At 42.6% G+C, this 22,195-nt stretch overlaps 1 protein-coding gene across 1 annotated transcript in view; it reads left to right on the top strand.

Moving 5' to 3' along the window:
* Nucleotides 1-13,217: 13,217 nt before the first annotated feature.
* Nucleotides 13,218-22,195, top strand: part of LOC308108412 (plexin-A2-like) — a gene marked incomplete at its 5' end in the record, with an annotated part of 69,554 nt that continues 60,576 nt past the window's right edge. The window contains 2 exons of the mRNA XM_080461298.1: nucleotides 13,218-14,441; nucleotides 18,242-18,424. Of these exons, the coding sequence (XP_080317424.1) occupies nucleotides 13,218-14,441; nucleotides 18,242-18,424 (1,407 nt within the window). The remainder of the gene's footprint in view (nucleotides 14,442-18,241; nucleotides 18,425-22,195) is intronic.

The raw sequence follows: 22,195 nt of genomic DNA, 5'->3' as shown, positions 1-22,195 counted from the left end.
TCCTGCCTCATAGCCAGAAGGAATATGTTTAAGTGCTGGAGTTGGGCCAGAGGATCTTTCTCTGTGGAGTTTTCATGATCTTTCCTGGGTTCTCCGATTTCTCAACACTGTCCAAATACATGCATTCGATTCAGATCCCCCGCAGGTCTAAATGTGAGTGTGTCTCGCTGTCTACCTCTCTGTGCTTGGCCTGTGATGGACAGACAGCTGAGTCTACCTATAGTCCATAATCTAGCACTATGGAAGATGGAGGGAAGGGTGTGTGTATCACAGCTTTTGAAACACAAAGATTTAAGGTTGCACCATGCTGCCTAAAGATGGCAGTATTTCGAAGGGAACCTACGCACAGCGTCGTTGTATGCATTTATTCACACTTCTCAATGACAATGAAAAAACAAAAAAACCTTGTGAATTTTCAGTAAAATCTGTGAATGGTTAGATTACATCATAAAATCTCACACTGAGCCTAATATGAGTCTGTGACAGTGAGATAAAGGGCTTTAACCAGTGAGAAAAGGTGCCGCAACATTTCGTTTCTCCTCAGAATATTAAAGAATCCACGGGACGTGAATTGTTTTATTACCGGCGTTAATATTTATTAGCCTGGATGAATAAATGTGAAGCAACTGCCATGAGTCCAGTATAAAAGATGGTATACGTTCCGATTGCTGCGCGCTCAAGTTTGTGCCAAAGGGATGACGCGCGACGGAGGTTGGGTCTGAAAGAAAGCGCACATAGTACGTGAGGTGCAAGTGAACTGATGGGTGACTTCATGTAGAGGAAGAGAGAGAGAGAGAGAGAGAGAGAGAGAGAGAGAGAGAGAGAGAGAGAGAGAGAGAGAGAGAGAGAGAATGATCAATCCCTGAGCGAGGCGGGAGGGTCACTTGATGCCGTCTCCCTCTCTGCTGTCTGACGGAGAGATGCTCGCCGCTGGTCCACATGACTTTACGAGCTGTGCGTCGCGTCGGCGCGTAGAATAAATTAAGCAGCGGTTCATCTCGTTTCATCCCGGTATCCGCACGCATTCGCCGGCTCACCGACCTGAGACCTGGGACGTTTCCTCTTTCCCCTCAAATCCCGGCGAAATAACCGGATCTGCGCTACTCATGAATGAGTCTCCTGCTATTTCAAGGTGAGTAGTCTATCCTTTACCGGTGGCAGCCGAACAGCAGCCTGTAGTGCAGCTCCGCAGCACGCAGGAGAGGGAAAGTTGTGCAGACTTGACGCGCGTCGGACGCTGTGGAACACGTACAGTGATACTGTGCGCGCTCTGGCAGGTGGTGTGATTTATGACATGATCAATGCTGCACGGATTGATCGTCAAACCACGTCTCTTCTGGCCACCTGTAACCGCCAGTGGATGTGCTCTGGTGCTGCGTGGACACTCAGCTTCAGTACCAATCTCTGAAGAGGGCAGAGCAGCACTCCAGTGGGCTTGGTGGATGAATTTCACTCTGCTTTCAGACAACACTTATTACAACAGCACTCCTTGTGCAAAACCCCCCCTCCTCCCCCAACTCTTTACCCATGAGGGCATCAGATCTCTGGTCATCGGGATAAAGGAATGAAGTATTTAGCCCGGAGACATGGGGAACCCTCCACTCCTGCCCTGCCTCCCAATCCTGCTGCCAGAGCTTTTGCGTTGGCAGGCGAGGAAGAGCAGAAGCTACTGGGATGCTGATAAGGCTGGGCAGGGGCTGAGATGAAGCCCCGAGTTCGAGAGAATTGCACCGCGCACAGCTGTACCGGTGCCAACCTCAACAATGCTGTTGACCAAGTGCATCTTTGTTCGAACCTCCATCTGTTTGTGTGTGTGTGGGTGTGTGTGTGTGTGTGTGTGTGTGTGTGTGTGTGTGTGTGTGTGTGTGTGTGTGTGTGTGTGTGTGTGTGTGTGTGTGTGTGTGTGTGGTGGTAGCAGGGGTAAGAAGGAGGTGGCTGTTGAATTCACAGCTCTTTGACTCTCACCCCTCATGCAAACCAGATGAACCCCTCTTCTCTCTGTATGCTTTCTGGTCTGGCTTATCTGGCCGGCCAGTTGGACTAGCTTTTATTCTCCTGGCCCCTCCAGAGTGGGTAAAGCCTCTCGTGGAGAGTGAGAGATTGGCTTCTCTCTCAGCGTGCTCATGCCAGTCAAGCGCTTCAGCATTTTATCAGTTGCCTGCTAATTTTAGAATTTAAATGAATCCCCACATTAGTTTCTCTCTCTCTCTCTCTCTCTTTGTTGCTCCCTCTCCCCCTCTCCCTCTCTCTGACAGAAATGAAAAAGAGGTTTAGTTTATGAGGATTTCTGTTCCTGTGAGGTGTAATTGAGTGTTTGCCAGTCCGAACTTCAGAGTTAAGCCATTTTCTGAAAGGTCAGTTCATCCAAAAATACAAAAAACTGATATTTTTGGTTTGCATGACATGGGCTTGAGACATTGATTTTCGCTGAAACTTTCAATTTCCCATCCACTTTGGAAAATTCCAAGGACCTTCTTATGAGCATTTTCTATGGGAACAAAGTTAAAGGAAATGATACTTTTATTTGGAAATACAATTATGCAAACATCTGTGCAGAAGTCATGCAAAGATCCGGTCTCAGGATAAGAAATGAGGGTAAGATTGGGTTTGAAGACATAACAGCTAATGGACGGTGCACTGAGGCAATACCGAGACTGCTTTTTTTTTTTTTTTATCCCATCATCTTTCTTAGAAACACACATTATGCAATGTACAGATAAAACAAGACACAGTCTTTGAAAAAACAAGTTACTTTTCAGGGTTTTATTTTGTTCTTTCAGGGGAACACACAACTTTCTTTTCATTTCTTTGTCTTGGGGCTGTGAGAGAAGGATTGAAGGCAAGCATAAAGACAAAATGTGAAGGTTGCTTTAAAATACCTTGTTTGAAGAAAACAACTATTGATTCTCTGGTGAGTCTCCATACCATCCATCTAACTCTTCTATAAGTGTTTATTTGTAAGTGAGTAGGTTTGTGCAGTCCATCCCAGCCACCATCATGCCAAAAGCAGAGTGCACCCTGGATAGATCACCAGCCTGAATCTGTCCTGATAAAAAGAGAAACAATCAGGATCAAACTAAGAGCCAATATAACTCTACCACTTAATGTAATGTGCACGTGTTTGGATTGTGAGAGAAAGCTGGAGTACACATTTAAAACCCATGCAGGGACATGGAGAACATGCAAACTCCACACTCAGCAAGTTCAAACTACCTTTGTTGCTGTGAGGCAACAGTTCTGATGCCTGAAGTCTTTCCATCTGGAGGTTCGCTGTTTGATTCCCCTTCTCACCCTGACCAGGTGACGAAGACAATGAACCTGAGACCCCCATGGTGAGCAGGCCCTTACTGCTACTGTCAGTCAAAGGCACTACACACTGTGTTGTCTAGTTATCAATGCTTCCCTCACAATTTACGTTTAGAGCAATCCAGTGGAATAAAACTAGTTTCTCAAAAGAACAAATATGCCAATTTTATGAGACTTTGATATCTGTGCACCGGGTCTGGTCAATTATTCATCTTTAACAGGATAAGTATGTGGATTTTCAAATGTAGAGAGAATAGAGGAGACACTTTTTTTTTTTCCAAGTCTCTTGACCCTGGAGGCGGCACTGGACCAGTGTAGGTGAAGTAATTTAGAACATCTGTTTTTGTCATTTTCACCCAGAAGCAAGGAGTTAAATGTGATCGCAGGCTTCTTCAAAGATTAATGAGTTTTGGTAAGTTTGAGGATTCTAAAAAGAAATGAAAAAACAATAAGGAACACATCGACATAACATAAAAAAAATAAATAAAAAAAACTACTGATGGAAATGTCCACTAGTTCAATCCGTGACAATGATTTTGGAGTAATTTGAATATCGGGGAACACAATGTGGGTCAGGGGCAAAGGCGATGCATACTCGCTGCAATAATACATCAGGCGAATTAGCGTACGTAACACAATTACACGGTGTGTGAGTGCACAGCAGCTCACTGCTGCTCCCCAAAGCTGGAGACCCCCCCCCCATTTCAAAGCCCCGACCCCTCCTCCCACCGCTTCCCCCGTTACCCATGGAGACGCTGATTAAACACGACTGTTCAGATGCTACAGCCTGAGGAAGAAGAAGTCGAGCCCCCAGTGTGTGTGTGTGTGTGTGTGTGTGTGTGTGTGTGTGTGTGTGTGTGTGTGTGTGTGTGTGTGTGTGTGTGTGTGTGTGTGTTGTCTGAGTGTGTTAGTGTTTGCACTCGTGCACATGTACTATATGATTAGGAATAGACACACGTGTGTATTATATGTGTACCTTTGCACGCAGGTGTTTACACTGGAGAGAGTCGACAAAACGACAGAATTAGGAGAGTGAGAGGTGAACGTTAAAGTGGTTGAGAGCTCACAGCAATGTGAAAATCCACTGAATAGGAGAGGGGAGAAACAGGGAGAGAACAAAATAGTGCAGCTCATCAAACACAGCCGATGTGCTGTTGTCCCCACTATTTTTTCTCTCCTTCATCCCCCTTTCAATCTTCACGCTTCCGCTTATTTCAGCCTGTGATCCAAGCCTGGAGGGAGGTGGATGTACAGGTGGAGGACAGGAAACTAGCAGGGGAGAGCAAGAAATGAGAATAAATAGATAGCAGTTGTGAGAAAAGGGCTATCAAAGGCAGGACTAGACAGGGAGGCAGAGATGGAGAAACAGAGAGGTGGTAAAAAAAATAAATAAAAAAATAGGAGGAGAGAAGTGAGAAGGAGGAGAGGTACAAGTGGAAAGTGTGCAGCTCACCTGCCAGATGGCAGCTTTGGCAGCACTCAGCGTGCAGCGATGGCAGTCTTGCAATATGGCGCGTTGCCTCCAGATTGTCACACCGTTGTTGATACAAACAGTGCAATAACTTTGCTGATGTGTGTGCTTTGCGTGATTTTCCTTGGCACTGGTGTGAGCATGCAGCATATGGACGTAAAAAAAAGCTGACAAATGTCAAGCGGCGTCGCAAGGTTTTCACTCTTTTAAAACCTCAAACGCTTCCAAAATTTTCCGATCTCGTTTCCTGATGAAATTGTCTTGTAGTTTCACATCTAAAGTTCATCTTTTTTCGTCGTGAGTGGAGCTAGTTTTTCATCATTCAGTTGCATAATGTCCTGCTGCCTTTTAGTCACCGAACTACACATTTTCAAGAGGAAGATTTGAAAGCTGTTTGGCGTTGATCAGTGTCAGTTTGCATTATGGGAATTACAGGATTCCTGTGTTTGTGGAGTTTCACTCAGATTATGGACCAGAACAGGCTGGATGTCCGAGGGGTTGTTGGGTTGATGTTCATAATATTGTCCGAGTCTGTATTTTACTGTGCTTCTCGACCCATTTCTCAAGTGGCCTCTGATTTTACTTTTATCTCAATCTAAGGCTGCATGGTGATACCCTTGCCTTTCCTTGTAGTGCGAATATTCCTGGTCTGAATCCAGGCTTGGGACATGAGAGTCTGTCTGGACTGTACAGCAGGTATAAAGTTGGGTGTAGGTGTGAATGGGTGTGTGTAGCTGTCGCTTTGTGTTTGCTCTGTGATGAACTGGTGACCTGTGCAGGGTGTACCTGGTCTTTGTCCATCCAGCCCTCAGTTAAAGAAAGCAGTACAGAAGATTCATGAACAATCAAACTGCTTCAGTTTTTTAAATTTATTTTGCTGTCAGGCTTATAAATGCTCTTCGATCGTCCACTGTAAAGTCATTTTAGCCAAAACCTGATTGATTGACAGACGTTATCGACATCAATCTCCACCAGATGACTATTGTTTTAGTTTCAAAAGCCAGTTTTTGTGCATTATTAGAAGCAGAGTGCAAATATCTGTTTTGGAATGATTCAAGTTGTTTCTAAGAGTTCCAATTTACTGGTTTACTGGTTACAGTTGGGGACTAAGTGGCTTAGATGATATCATTGTATGACGTGCAGCGATATATTTAAGAGGACAAACACAAGCATGGTCTGGTAAAGTTAAAACATTAAGTAATATGTTTAATCTTCCTTCATGGAATTGTAAGAAACCTCACAAAGCATATGATGTGCTTACTGAAGAAGAAAAACCCAAACAATAGAAAGAATAAAGAAACTAGATTACAGATTAAACAATGTTGCACCAAATTGCACTGATTGATAATAACTATTCTCTCATTGGGCTCAAAACATTAGTAAAGCCATTTTCAACCCCCAAAAAAGTCAGGTGACAGTCTAAATTGTCCAGTGCGACCACACAGTGGAAAACATCTGTGAAATGGTCCATGACAGGTTATCTTCAACATCTCCCACAAGTACCTCACTACCTGAACTATATCTGAGATGGATGTACAGTGTTCAGCCCTCGGCAGCTCCAAACCAGGTGGGACTGGACTTAATAGACTTTGAGAATTCCGTTTTAATTGGAGGATCAAGTCATATTAAGAGGACAGGTTGTAGCAAAGGGACATGTTCTCTGCTGTGTATTCACTGCAAAGCTTTTAATGCCTCCCCAGTATGCCTCAGTATGTCTTTTTTTTTTTTTTTTTTAAATCAGTTGAAAAGAAAAAAGTTTTAAAAACCTGCGTCCCATTTGCCTTTTAGGGATTTTCTATTTTAGTGAAATTCACCTGTGTTTGTAGTCCTGGTAGAACTCTGATACACTAGGGTACTGTACTGAATTCCAGGCTATGTCTATATTGGAACGTAAAGAGAATTTCTTGTGCGTCTTCTCAATAATCAAGTGAGGTAGTTGGGGAATGGGACAGAGTTTATATGACTGGGTGAGAATCAGGCTGGACCATGGAGACAGACTGAGATAATCCGTGCAGATGCTTGTATTTGTACAGCTTTTGGGTGAATGGCCAGCGAAGGCTGTATTTGCACTGAGGATTAAATGTTAAATGGGCTTTGGAGCAGCAGATACTTAGAAGGAAAGTTGTCGAATAGTAAAACATGCAGAGTCTCTCCTCCTCTTTTCTGTTTCTTTCTCCCTCGCTTGCCGTCGATCGCTGTCTCCTCGTGCTCACAGTGATTTGTCAGCATTGGAGGTAGCAGCTGTTCCTTTTGCATTGTAATTTCTTTGATCATAATTATTCGTGCCAGCTACCTCCCACCTTGGCATCCTCCACCCCACGAAGCCATATGGGCGAAGAGGGAGGAAGCCGAGGAAACATACAGGCTTCTTTGGAATTAGTTCTTTGATTTCTGTGTGCAGTGGTGTGGGAATTGTGGACATATGTGCTTCGCAGCTTCACATTGATGCTCTGCATCACTGTGTTTGATTTTTTTCCCCCCTCATTCATACATACACTCAGGTCTAGTTTCTGCCAAATATAATGTATTTTCCCTGTCAGATCGCCATGATTTATGCATGCAAAAGCAATATAGTCCTGCACATCTGTAAGTGAATCACTCTGAACAGGAATATGGCTTTGCTCTACAGAAAAGAAAAAAAGAAAGAAGCAATGTCAGCTCAGACAAAAGAGAGTGAGAGACTCTGAGGAGATGGGAGCAAACAAACAAAAATCGCTGGCATGATATACGGAATATCGTGCTGGCTGTTATTGAGCCAAATGAAAATAACTAAAAGATAGTGCTCTTACAGTGCACAAAAAAAACAAAAACCACACACCCAGCTGTTATGCATTTGTCTCAGGACCGGAGAAGAGGGGTCATATTTCACCATCCTCATTCTCTATTCCTTCAGTTGCTCTGTCCACAAATCACTCCAAACCCTGCTCAGACCCTTGTTCTTCTTGCACTTAAGCGACACTAAGAATGAGGGGTGCTGGTGCAGCACACCACTACACACACGCACGCACGCGCACGCACGCACGGTAAAGGAAACGCAGCTCACTCTGTCTTTTTCTGCAATCGTTGAATTATAGAAGACCCTCTATTGCACTCAAACTGCATTGGTTTTCATCACAATGCTGGAGGTCACTTTGACTTTCCCCTCTATGCTCATCATATATGCAACACAAGGGCTTCAGCAGTTGAGATGAGCCGACTTGAGGTCAACATTAACCAGGAAAGACCGACAATGAGATTTATGGAAGAGGAGAGAGCAAAGAAGAGGGTAAGGGAGGAGAAAGGCATGCATGGTTAAATCCGAGTGTGGCGGCAGTGCCCTTCATCTGGTCCCGGCTCTTAACAGCAATTTTAGAGATAGTACTGTATCTGCATGTATAATGCATACGTTCTGAGATAATGGCATGCGTTGCAGAGGAGGTTGCTGACTCTGTTGTGGTGATGTGTTGGAATGGGTCCCTTATGTCACATTTGCCTCGGCCCAGCTTCCTTGCAGCATCCTGCAGTTATTAGGAGGCGAGCGTGTTGCGATGACATAGTGCCGTTTTACTGTTCCCCACAGACACCCTCCGCTACTCTACCATCAAGATTAGTGGCTGACTGGAGAGTCCTAAAGCCTACAATATCTGCGCTGACCAATAAACTAAACAACAGGCGTGGAGAAAAAGCTATTGTGGTTTATTTTTGTTAATATAAAGTAATGCCGCGACGAGCAGACGTGTTAGGATAGCTGCCAACAAAACTAAATGAATTCAAAGCAATTTGCACTGGTTTCCAGAGGATACTTGAATCACACAGCGTTATTACCATTAATCTAAATACTGGTTGGAACCTTCTCTCCCCCCTGACTGAGAGAAACGTCTGAGGGAAGCACTGCTGTTTGAATTTACATTGTAGAACACAATGATGAAAATTAACCACAGGCCAACTGTCACAAAATTTCACTCTGCGGCATCAAAGTGGAAATATCCTGTGGGTATCTGCAGTGTGAGCATCCGCACTACACACTATGCCTTCGGAGGCCTGACTCCGTGTTTCTGGGGAGGGGTCTTTGGAGGCGGGGCCTGTTGCCCTGGGGTGCCCCTTCACCACGCTGCCACAGATAAAACACGATGGGCTGATCACAAAACATTGCTTTTTCTAATAAACCCCACTGGTCCCATGTGATTCAATATGACATTCATTTAAAAGTCATCGTTAATAAAGACGGCATTTTCATGTCCTAATTCCCCGACTCATCACTGTAGGTACCAGCGACAGCCCCTGGCTCTGGCTTGCTGGCTCCCTCCTCCCTCCTGTCTCTGCCACATTTGACCTACTTCTGTCTCCACAACATTGTAAACAGATCTACTAATTGCCTTCATTTATTCATTTGGAAGTCAGGTTCTGTTGCGACTGGCGCCCTCCCAGTCCATTCATGTGTAATGTGAACAACGCTGGCCCTTCCCCCATTGGCCCGCCTATGTACTGTTGAAAGCCCTGAAGACAAAAGTATCTCATGTGGGTTCACGTACTGTAAGTGCAAACATTGTTCAGAAGTGCATTGGTCTTTTTTAAATTTTTTTATACCATAAACATTTTCAAAATGATCTTCAAGAAAACCGTTGAAACTTCAGCAGCCTTGTCCTCACAAACCCACAGCTACAAAGAAAAAAACTAAAAACCTGGCGCGCTTCTGCACAGCCGGCTTGTAATCATGAGGACAGAAGCTGTTATGACTATTGTAGTTCAGACACTTTTCCGCCCCCGTGGTCTTGTACTGTTATTGCCTTTGTGTAGCCTTATAAAACTAGGCCACAAAAAACAACAGCGACAAAAAATGTTTTTATCACCTCTGAGGCGAGTGACAATGACTCCTATTGTTGACTAAGTGTGAGAACAAAGATGTATTTTCTGACCTTTACAAAGATCATGGCACAGTCTGTCGACAGAGCTCCCAATCTCTCACAAATCTATAATCCAAAACGTAAACAAGATAAGATGGAACAGCATGCTTTCAGAGCCAAATCTGGCTCTCCGGTAGGTGAGCTAAATTATGCTATACCATCATTACTTCTGTTACTTCAGACTATGTTTATACTTTGCAACAATATTGTCTCCATTACTGTTTCACAGTATTTTAGTCAATTAGGACACTGTGATGACAAAGCAGCAATCTTGACTACAATGTATTACAAGCAGGATGTACCAAATCATATTAGAGAAGCAAAATTCAGATTTGAGTAATTACTTTACGACAGATGGATCGATCAAGACACACACATACACACAAAAAAAATTCTAACCATCCCGCCTGCCTCATGAATCACGCCTAACAGGGTGTTACAGACGCTATATGACAGCATTTCACCCCAATAAAACCTGAACTGAAACGATGGACTTGGTTTCACTGATCTTGATCCAGGTCAAAGGGTCGTGTTTGTGGAGCGCAAGAGGCTGGCTTCTCCCTATTCTACGTTGTGATTGGTGCCCGCTGAGAGCTTGTGTCCCCAGAGGCTTCAGCGAACCATGTTCCTGTGTGTGAGTGTGAATGAGTCACGTCTGGGCTGGAGCGTGTCTGAGTGGCGAGGCGGAGAATTCAGCAGGGAGGACTGCGCAGGGCGAAGAGCTGTCTCTATAATCCAGGGTAAACACTGAGCAGCATGACTGCACGCCTTAGACGTGACCAAAGTCGGCAGAACAGAAATGGATGAAACGATGAGGCTGCTGCTTGCCTGAATGCCTTGCCCGGCTTCGTTTGCGGCCGGTACTTCCTAATTTCTCTCCTTGTTTTCCTCTCTTGTTTTCTATCTCCCCTGAGGATTTGGCTGGAGACTTTCAACAATAAATTAACCTCGGGGTGGCACTGCTGGTGTCTGTTGTTTAAGGCCGGGCCAGACTCCGTCCAGGTTTTTGCAAAAATCTTTTGATTTGCTTTTTGAAATTGGACTTCAAAAATGCTGTTTACTCCATTATCGAGGAAATGGCAACACTGGAGTTTCTAATAAGATTACAACATGAGTTAGGCCATTACTGCAAAAAGCCTCCCTGGGTTGACTCAGTAAGCATAAACCCCCTTTTTGCTTCTTTTATGGCAGTGCAAGAATATACATAAAAGATCGGGGCAGATCTCTGTGACCTCCTTCACCCACTTTCAAATAGCTCTTTAGTGCTTTGCATGATGTCCCATTATCTACGTAAAAAGCCTACTAAAAAAATCAGAAGACGTCTGCACTCCAGAGAGCAAAGGTTCTCCACAGAATGATGATTTGGGTTTGGGTTTTTTACTGAAAAATGAGCATGTATATCTTGCAAAGAGTTTTTAACTTTAGTTTACTCAATATCAAAACATCAAAATGTCACCGCAAGATCTCAAAATGCCTGAATACTACTTTTATCAGGTTTCACATCAAAGTACAAATGAACACGGGAACACAACCAGGGACTCGTCAGCTTGCAAAGCAGACGACTTGGGGAATTTGCAGGACATCTTGCCTAAAATAATGAAGATGTAAATATTGGAGCCAGCATGCACTGCCAAATCTCAGCTTCCTGAGAGCTAATAAAAGCAAACAGTTTTTGTGTCCAGTAAGAAAAAAACAAAACAAAACAAAAAAAGCTTTTAATAAAAGTACAGGATGCTTTTTTGATAGAACATGAAACGTTGAGACATAAAAAATAGGGAGACACTTCCTTGATTTAAATCTGTTATAATGCAAACTTCCCAGAAAACAAAAAATATGAAATTGAAGTTCAGATTTAAAAGCAGTGTCGCGCTGTGTGACAGATATTACTCTTCGGTGGCCAATTACGGGTGGAGTTGTTCACACTGAGCCTGCCAAATTGAGCAGAGTAGGTCGAGACACTCGAGTGACTTCTCCCCCTGTGCGAGTGTGGCGGGGACAGATGGACAGGAGATGCTGGAGTGGAGCTGGAGTTGGCCCAGCCAGCTCAGTATCAGTCCATCCGCCCCATCCCTGGCCCCGGCTCAACTCAGCCGGACGTCCTGTTAGTCAGCCAATGGAGAGCACCCACCGCATCATGACCCCCACATTAGGATCTGACATGGCTGTCTTCATTTAACCTTTACTTATACCAGGAAGTCTGACTGAGAAAACACTCTGTTTACATTAGCTCCAGCCAAAAAAGACAGTTGCCTTTGAGCTGAAGCCCTGTGGCATTTGGCAGGATATCTTCAGAGGAAATTTTGCACAGGAGGAGGATTTTGCTTTTAAAAAAGTGTCAGTGAAGGAGTGTGAAGGTGCTTTTAGACTGGTGAAGGAGACAACACAGGGAAGATAGAAATAATCTTTCTGATACAGACAGGAGAAGCTCCTGGCGGCACACAGGCGGGATTTAGGGTGATGTGGGTATCTTAATTTATGGTGCGACCTCCTATACAGACAGTTTTATTACTCCATTAATGGACTTCAATGAAGTAACGGTATAAGTGAAGTCACTTTATCTACAATGCGAGCATCGCCTTCACTAAACATCTGTCTGTATTTTGAGCTCTGAACCTGTTTTCATTACAAATGAGCCAATTTAGTGGGATCTGCAGTGACAAACACCTTGCAGCAGACTAAAACATACTTTATATAGTAGTTATGACAAGGAAAAATAAAGGTAAAAACCCATCTGACATCCTTGTGTCTCGCGCATCCATCCCTCAGTCCATCATGCGTTTGACGGACATTGTTTGTCCCCTGAAAATATCTCCATAAAATATGCTAATGAAATTAAACAGGCAAAGTGTGAGAGCGGATGCTGCCAGGCTCTGAATCTCTAATGACTCCCTGCCATCCCTGGAAAAAGCCTGATTAATTTAGGAATGTCGGCCACAGTGGAGAGTGATTAATTCCTCCTGGATTCAACCATTTAAACGAACAAGGCGGAGGGGGGAAAAAGGAAAACAGGGAGACCAAAATATGGATGCATAATTAATACATTTGGATCATTTAATTAGCCACCCAGATCGAGAGCGTGCACGGCTACATTGTGTCACTGCTTTGTTCAAGTAATAGGCTGCACTTAGTTCTTTCTTGCAGAGGGGCAACTATAATGAGTCCCCCTGTTGATAGGGAGAATATTGGACCATCTCTCAGGCTAGTAAATATGCGGAGACAGTTTGAACAAATGATTACATGTTTCTTTGATGTTGCGTGTCTGACTAAGCAGTAACAGAATAAAAAAAACAAGCAAGAGCAGTTCGAGGCTCTCAGATAAAATGTTTTAATGATATCCTCAAAGTGTTTTTATTTTTTTTTCAAACTCCAAAGCATCAATGATCTGTTTGAGTTTAAAAGCAAATGTTTCTCTTTTCTTTTACAGAATGATGTGAAGATCACTTGAGGCGGACAAGACCACACATCGGCGTATTCTTCTTTTTTTTGCGCAATCGTGCTCCCTGGTTACACGCAATCGGATTTGCCTGAGCTGGGTATTTTTTTGGAGCCCTGTGGGGATGGGAACGTGCTCAGATAAAGGATGGACTTACTGTGGCCTCACGAAAGGTCACGGTCCTCTAAAGGTCATGTCATCGCCCCTGGCACTGTGGCTATTGACTCTAATCTCTGTGAATCAAAAGACGACTCTGGGCCAAAGTCTGAACACCTTCCAATCAGAGAGAAGGGAGTGGTCATTGAACCACCTGACGGTGCATCAATCTACTGGGGCCCTTTACATCGGAGCCGTCAACCGAATCTACAAGTTGTCATCTAATCTCACCCTCCTGGTGTCCCATGATACAGGGCCAGAGTATGACAACAAAGCGTGCTATCCGCCACTGATTGTCCAGCCCTGTTCTGAGCCTCTGGCCTCCACTGACAATGTCAACAAACTTTTGCTCATTGACTACTCTCAAAATCGGCTGCTGGCCTGCGGCAGCCTCTACCAGGGCGTCTGTAAGTTGATGAGGCTGGATGATTTGTTTATCCTTGTGGAGCCCACGCACAAGAAAGAGCACTACTTGTCCAGCGACAACCAGACGGGCACCATGTTTGGGGTCGTCGTGCCCTCGCAAGGTCAGGATGCCACTCTGTACATCGGCACTGCTGTTGGCGGCAAACAGGACTACTTTCCAACCATCTCCAGCCGAAAGCTGCCACGTGACCCGGAATCCTCCTCCATGCTGGACTATGAGCTTCACACTGACTTTGTTTCATCTCTTATTAAAATCCCCTCAGACACGCTGGCTCTTGTTCCACACTTTGACATTTACTACATCTACGGATTTGCCAGCGGCAGCTTCGTCTACTTCATGACTGTCCAGCCAGAAACTCCAGAGAATGGGATGCCGGCGGGTGGCTCCCCCGGTGACCTGTTCTACACATCTCGCATCATCCGCCTCTGCAAAGGTGACAAGAAGTTCCACTCGTATGTGTCGCTGCCTGTGGGGTGCGTACACAGAGGCGAGGAGTACCGTCTGCTGCAGGCCGCATACCTGTCCAAGGCCGGCAGGGTTCTGGCGAAGTCGCTGAACATCAGCGCTCAGGAGGACGTGCTCTTTGCCTTGTTCTCCAAAGGACAGAAGCAGTACCACGACCCTCCAGATCACTCTGCTCTCTGCGTCTTCACCATCCAAGACATCAACACACGCATTAAAGAGCGACTGCAGTCCTGCTACCAGGGAGAAGGAAACCTGGAGCTGCACTGGCTGCTGGGAAAGGATGTCCAATGCACCAAAGCGGTAGGTCGTCTGACAGAACCACGCTGCTGTATACTTGGTTTTCACTTCATAACACAAACATATGTAGACCCAATAGGTTCTAGGATAGTCGTGAGCACAGATATGATCGCTCTATCCTCAAAGTTAAATTAAGTAGTACTAATTTGACAAACAATTCTACTTAAACTTAGATTTTTTTGATTAACTGAAACAATTTTGAGGATTAAGTATGCACTACTTAAAAATTCAATTAAAAAGTTTGAGGCAATCAGTTGCCTTACTTTTCAGAGTGTGGCAACTTATCAGGGTCTACAGTGTAGATGTGCTGAAGGTTGGCCTTTTGATTATAAACTACTGAAGCCCAAACAGCTGATAGGCAGACAGCCCATGCTGTTGCTGAAGACACCATTCAGGTTTTAGGATCCCGTGAGAGCAGAAGAGCTGGAGGAGATTAATTCCACAATGCTAATCAGAGGAGTTTTGTAGGGAGCTTTGATTTCATTCAGGCGCTCGGGCACCGACTCCCGCCTTCTTCTCCTCCTCTTTCTCTCCCTCGCTCTGCTCATTGCCTTCCTTCTGCTCTTGTTGCTGTCAGCGGTATTTGAACCCTCCGAGACCTGTTCTTGATCTTGAGAAAAGGGCTTTCTTGTAAATGTCCAAGTCGGTGCCTTTGTGAGTGTTATAATTCTGCATAATGAGCGGCTTTCACGGAAACAAGTTGAAAGCGACCAAGAAAACAATGATATTCATCGCATAAATCGCTCTGGTGCTTCCCAACATGCACTTTGATACGACTATGCCATCAAACAAATAATATGTAATGTTATTCATAAAAGCAACTGAAGGAGAAAAGAGACACATTATAATTAAGTAATTAACTCTCTAAATATGATCCGGTGTCGTCATTAAGATGTCAGAAGATTGTGTGCTCTTTTTTGGTTTGCTGAATAATAACTCATCTTATTTATTTATTTATTTTATGCCTTTACGATACTCTAAGTGATCTACATGTACAGGGATTTTAGAGAGCCAGTATGGACTTGAAAAGACAAAAATTGTTAAACTCTGCTGCTCTAGTAACAAGTTTCAGGATCACTAATTTCCCACAATCTGACAAGGAAGAGGATAATAAAACACCTGGTGAAAACTCTGTGAGACATCTCATAGGCGGGTGATTACCATACAATAATACATTTTTAGACATCTGATAATAACCTTTAAGTCTTTTACACGAAGAGCTGAAATAAAATGTATTTTAGTCTATTTTTCAGGTCCTTGTTTATAACCTAGAGCTTCGACCTGTTGATGCCACCAGAAAAAAGTTATAGGTCGCCCAAAATGTAAGTTATACATATAAACTGCAATGCATCCAAATGTCATTGATAAATGTTAATTCTCTCCAAATGACAAAAGCCAAATTATGTACCAGTCTTTATGATGCACCATTTGGGAAATATAACATCGGTATAGGACTTATTAGCCATCCAGTAGTAGTTGAGACATTTCAGTGATGAAACTTGAGTTCACTGAGTTTATGCAAGGAGACTTCAGCATATTGATAAAAGCATGGCTCATTAAGTGCTGTCAGATAAAGAGTCATCTGATAAATAAAGTCATTAGGAGGTGTCTTCTTACATATCTGCATCAACAAGTGCTGTGAGGACCCAGCACTGAGAAAAACAGAAAGTACTCTCATAGGCGTGAAAGCTGGAGTGTCTGCAAAAATATCATTATTTATGGAACTGACTAACAGGAGACCATGACCATGTCATGGCAATCCTTACAACAGTTAATGGCATATTTCAGTCTGAATAGAAATGGTGAAACAACCGAGGGAAGAACTGGTGTTCAGTCCAAACGGAATCTCACAGCCATTGTTTGTGATTATTATGGTCAAAACCTTGAGTTTTCTTATGCATGTTTCCAGATGGTCTCCATTAAATGAGAAGGATTTATTGACATTGTGAGGAGAAAATAATTTTTAAATCCTAACGCATACCTCCAAGACATGAACCATGAAATATCTACAAAGGTTTCTATTTGATTTAGTTACCTTTAAATATGGACTCTGTTAATGCTGCAACAAAACACAAGTTGATTATTAAGTCAGATAATGTAACTGTAAGAAACATGCATGCTAATCTAACTTAGCATCTGTGACATTGTTATTTTGACCGTCTAAAACTGTCTCTTGTACCCAATGTGATGAATATAACAAATAATATTTAATGTGTAGTCGTGTTAATTGGCTTAATGTGAAGTCATGTTGAATATGCAATAACTATTGTGACTGCAAATGTTCAGAATATAACTCATATCTTAGTACAGGTGAAAACAATTATATGTATGACACATAAATGATGATTATATTAATGCTATGGGAAAAAAAAAACAAAGCAACCAGCTACACGGTGTTGCTTTGACACATTAGCTGAGCTGTCAGTACAACACGGGTCGGTTTATCGATGGATGCCCTCATTGAGCTCAGCTGGAGCTACGTAAATCAGTATGAGGATGATGCTCTATTTGCATGTTTAAACAATTAAATTGATCAACTTTTAAGAAAATGCCACAATAACAACTACAAACGGAGTCAACGGAGAAGTTAAATGAGGATACTCTACAGTAATGTTGACACAGAAACAGATTCCATGTTGCTGCAAGGAGGACCGACTTAGTTCAGGATTAGCTTCCTGATGTAAACAGGAGTTTGGTGAATTAGTAAGACAGCTTTTGGAAATGCCATGGGTAATGTTAAAGCCAACAATACTGGTGATCAGGGCATAGGAGCTATGCAGTTCCTCAACTGTTAAAGAATTATTTGTACCGCTGCAGGCAACTTTTAATTTTCAGCTTTTCATGCAGCTAGTTAAAGCTGTACGAATAGACATAATTAATGGACTGTAATTTGATATTAACGTGTGAGAAAACTGAGAAAGAAGATCCACGAATGAAAAAAAAAAATGGATTTGTAATTTACAAGACTGGAAATCCTGTGTTAAAAAAAAAAAAAGAAGAAAGAATTGAGTGAGATGAGATATGAAGCTTGTTTACAGTGAGATCTCTCCAGTAATTACATTCAGTGAAGCTCAAGCACATTGCTTGATGGGGGAAAAAAGCACACAATGGAATAATGCGTGCATAAGAAATGGGGAACGTGAATTAAAGAATTAGCTGTCCTAAAAAGGTAGATTTGTATCCTAAGTGACAGGCAATTAATAAAGGTTTGAGGTGCGCGTTAGAAGATAGAATAGGACTGATAAGCATGTAGCTCTCTTTGATGCTTAATCAAAACCTGACATCTCTTGTGCTGTCTGTTTGTGTGATGCCAGATCAAGCAATCTAAGAAAAAAATAAAAAAAATCACAGAAACAGGCGCAAAACACACCGCGTTTCTCATGTTTGCCATCAGCAATTAGTCTGCTCCGCAAAATGTTCTCCTCTCGGCGGCTTGTGGAGGAACACACAACCGAAACCCTTTTGAAGCAACTATTTACCCAGAAAATTGTGCACTTAATGCATGTTAGACTTACCAGAAGTCAGACCGAGTTCCCCTCTTATACTCGCATGTGTCTAGAGTAATCTCAGTCAATTTCTGGCCTACACTTACTTTCCTCACCCCTTCTCATTACCTCTGCCTCCCCCTGCTTACATCTGCCATACTCACTCCCTCTTCCTTTCACTTTCTTATTTTTTGGTTCCTCCTTTTTTTTTTAATATACATTTTTTTCTCCCCTCTGCCATGATTATTTTCTAATGTTTTTTTCCTTCTTCTTCTTCTCCTCCACCCCCCCCCCCCCCCCCCCCCTCTCTCCATGCAGCCTGTTCCCATCGATGATCACTTCTGCGGCCTGGATATAAACCAACCCCTGGGGGGCTCCCAGCTGGTGTCGGGTCGGACAGTGTTCACCGAGAGCAGGGACAGGCTGACCTCTGTCACCTCCTACGTCTACAACGGGCACAGTGTGGTCTTTCTGGGCACCAGGAGCGGACGTCTGAAAAAGGTAAGGGCAGTCAGTCATCAAGCATGAGAGGCTTTAATCTGTCTCTTATTAGTACAGGCATGCTGGGATTATCTGGTTATTTACTTTGAGCCGCCGAAGCTCAAGAGATGAAACCAGATCTTTTCTAATGCCACTGCACCTTTGTAATTCAACACAACCTTACTGTCTTAGAGATGCTTGTTGTTGATCCACTGGTATCTCTGCCTTTTCTTGATGGCTGTGTCTTTTCATAAAAAAAACTCTTTATACCAATTAGAAAAATGCCCTGATGTTTTACCTGCTGATGGCTGTTTGTGCTGCTCAGTAGAAATGATCATAATCAGCACAATTATTTTGATTAACAATATGAATATCACTTTCTTGCTGATCTACTAAAATACTTTGCACCATTGACATAAAAAAAGAAGCAAATCTTTAATGGTGATAATGAAATGTATCTCTAAGTACGGTGTGAAAAAAGTTGCCCTATTTCCTCTTAAACAAGTTGATACCAAATGAAACAAGCCAGGAATTCAGTCTGCTTATCACGTTTTGCAATATGTGTCACCTCGTACCTTTAATAAAGATTGTAATGCAGCATTTTACTGGAGCAGATAGTCTAAGGGCTTCTGAGAGACAGCCTGTGAAAAGAACAGCCAAACGCGCTCCGGCTACACTTTCCATTGTGCAACCCGATACCGTCTTTTAGTTCGATCCTCCTGGTCTTGAAAATACTCGCCTTTTAAACTACACTCGTTTAGGTTGTAGCTTTAAAAAAAAAACCTGAAAGCTCCAGGCTCGAGCCAAGATGACTTCACTGTGACAGCAGGTTTATTTCTCAAAGCTCCCTCCAGCATGACTGCGTAACCGAGTAATCTGAGCTCAAATATCTCATCTCAGTCCCAATTTAGACAACTGTTTTGACAGGCGTAAGTCATGCTGCATGACAAATAAACTGATCATTGTGTGTAAAATGGGTGGAATGCACCTTAAATGCTTTGGCTGGGTTAAATGGTTTGTGCTCTCCAACACTCCGTGTTACATCAACAAGATTTATCTATCTCGATGAGATACAGACTGCAGAGATACGTCATGCATAGCTGCTTTTTGTGTCTCGCTGCCACAGACGTTGCAAAGATCCTCAATGCGTTGCCGGAAATTAACTCACTGATCTTCTCAATTACCAGTGTAATTAGCATAACTGGTCAGGTTAAGTATGTCTGGGCGATTATGGGGCGACATTACGCAGCTGAACAAAGGTGGGGTAATTATGCAACGCCACATCGTCTCCCTCAGCCTTTAGACTTTCGCTCATCATATTGATGTAAATGTCCATCCATGACTACTCCAGCCGAAGCTGAAGCACCTGCCCGTTCCTTCAGGTACTTTGTATTAACTGAGAGTAACAGGACATTTTGCAGCTGCAGTGGCTCTTGTTAAACAGCGCTCCAGTGAATTTTGGTTTGAAATGGCTTTTAGCATCGCAAATTACTTAAAGGGCCTCTTCACAGACTGAACATTAACTGCGTCCCTGATATTCATTTTACCGTGCTTATAAATGTAATTAGCTGTGAAACTTTTCTGTGTATCGCAGGTCAGTCACTAAATCTTTAATCTCATGAAAGTAAACAAAATAATTCAAAAGCGGGATTTAGTTATTAAACAGATCTGACGTGTCTTTGTTTTTAAGCCTATCATAGGATTTTCTATTTGTTTAAAGTCTCTTTTCAGATTTGTCACATATTTAGGGATAAACTTGGCAATACCTTTTTGGCAGAAGCATCAACGTCAAGGAAGACCACATCCAGGAATGAAATGAATTAACAACTCCATAAACCATATTTTATTAGACATTGCTGCGGATCTCCGCTGTAGTCCAAAAGCCAATAAAAACAAAATATTGTGCCATCTCTGTTCCACCAGCTGACATCTTCCTCTATGACAATAAGAATTCGCTTTGTAGTCTATTTTAACTCGTTTGACTCACAGTGCGCTGCAGCATTACATTACTCACTAAATCTGCATTTGAAAATAGCCCAGAGCAAATGCACTTACTACACTAATTTGAGTAACACTTATAAAAAATTACATTCTCAAACAGGATTTGAGGTTTCAGCTCGTTTTTCTAAGTCATGTGAACTAATAAGCTGCATGTCCTTGAGATATGAAGTCTACTGTGCTCAGCTAATGAGACAGACTCACATTAAATAACATGTTGACTAAAGAGAGCAACTTTCATTTTTGGTGTTCCAACAACTTTGGATACCAACCGAGGCTTTTCATAGCGTATGAGTTTATGAATAAGAATATTGTCAGATTTGTTGGCTTGATGACATCTTTGTGTAGCCAATAAATCAATAACTCACGAGTACAACATGTGCCTAAATGTGGCTCCTTCTTCTGCACAGTGTTGAATCAACATGAACAAATGTGGAGGTTCTGTGGTCTCCCTGTGCATGTGTGGGTTCACTGGAGGTAATCCGGTTTCCTTATAAAAATATGTATGTGAGGTTAATTAGTGATTTGAAATAGATGTGTGTGTGTGTGTGTGTTTTCCCTCTGTTTTTCCTTTGAACGAGAGGCAACTTGTTGCAGTTGCAACCTGCCTTCAACCATTGTTAACTAGAATCGGCTTCAGAAACCCTGAACTGAATAAAGGCGTATGGAAGATATATATATATAGACGGTTTCAGAAGCAGACTGTACCATTTAAGAGGCGTTCAAGTACAGTTTGCATCATCCTTGAGATTTCTTTTGAGAAAGGTCACAGCTCTGCAAACTTTAGTTGTATTTTAAAATCCTAAAATATGCATCAGATGGTGGCTTGAATCCCTTAAAAGATCCAGCATTAACAGCACATGTAAAAAATAGTAATAAGGGAAAGAAAAAATGACTCCTCAAAATAAACTATCCAACAAGCTCTTTTGAGTCAAGAAAAACATTTTCATTGAACTAAATCTGTATGTTTTTTCTCACTGAACTCAGGGCTTGACACTTTGTGAAGTCTTCATATGACAGCTTTTTTCCTAATCAGGTGGTTTAGTAGTTAGATATTGTCAAATATCTCACCATCACAAGATTTTATTCGACACCATTTTAGGGATATTTGTTCATTCCTAGATACTAATGCTAGTTATTTGATTTTAGAAGTAACAGTATGCTGATAAAACTGGTAAATAGTCGTATTTACTTAACCCCAAACACAGTGAAAGTAACCTGTATGTCTGTCATTATGATATCCTCTCGTCTGAAGGGTTAACGCTCCATCGGTAGGACTGACCAGGACGAGTATCTGGTAAAAGAGCGACTCCACTCTGTTCTCTTTTGGTTATCACATGAGGACCTCCAGGCAACCTCAGTACGAGCTGCACTGCCAAAAAAAAAAAAAGCCAAACATGAGCTAACCATGCCCCAGTTCACGCCTCTCACACATAGCTGTCGATTGCGCTCGCGCCGGCTTAATGAGTGCCAGCAGGAAAAAAGTATTTTATGCATGAACAAGATTTATGCCTCCACAGTGGCAGTAAACACAACACATGGGCCAGCCAAAAAAAGCTCTGGTACATGATTAACAAGATATTTCAAACAAAACATTTTGTCTACTTACAATCGAGCTGCACAGAGACCCTTGTGTTTCTACTTATGAGGACAATGGGGCGCATTTTCTAAAGTCAGTCATGCAGTTCCGCTTAGATAAATGCTAATGTTGTTAGACAAGCCAATAACATATAAAGTTTGATGAAGTTCAAATCTACAGATGACTTTTTGAAGTAATCCGTGTACTTCTTTTAA

Source organism: Lipophrys pholis (assembly GCF_963383615.2).
Source record: "Lipophrys pholis genome assembly, chromosome: 4".
NCBI classification, from domain to species: domain Eukaryota; kingdom Metazoa; phylum Chordata; class Actinopteri; order Blenniiformes; family Blenniidae; genus Lipophrys; species Lipophrys pholis.
This window is presented reverse-complemented; position numbering and strand designations above follow the sequence as displayed.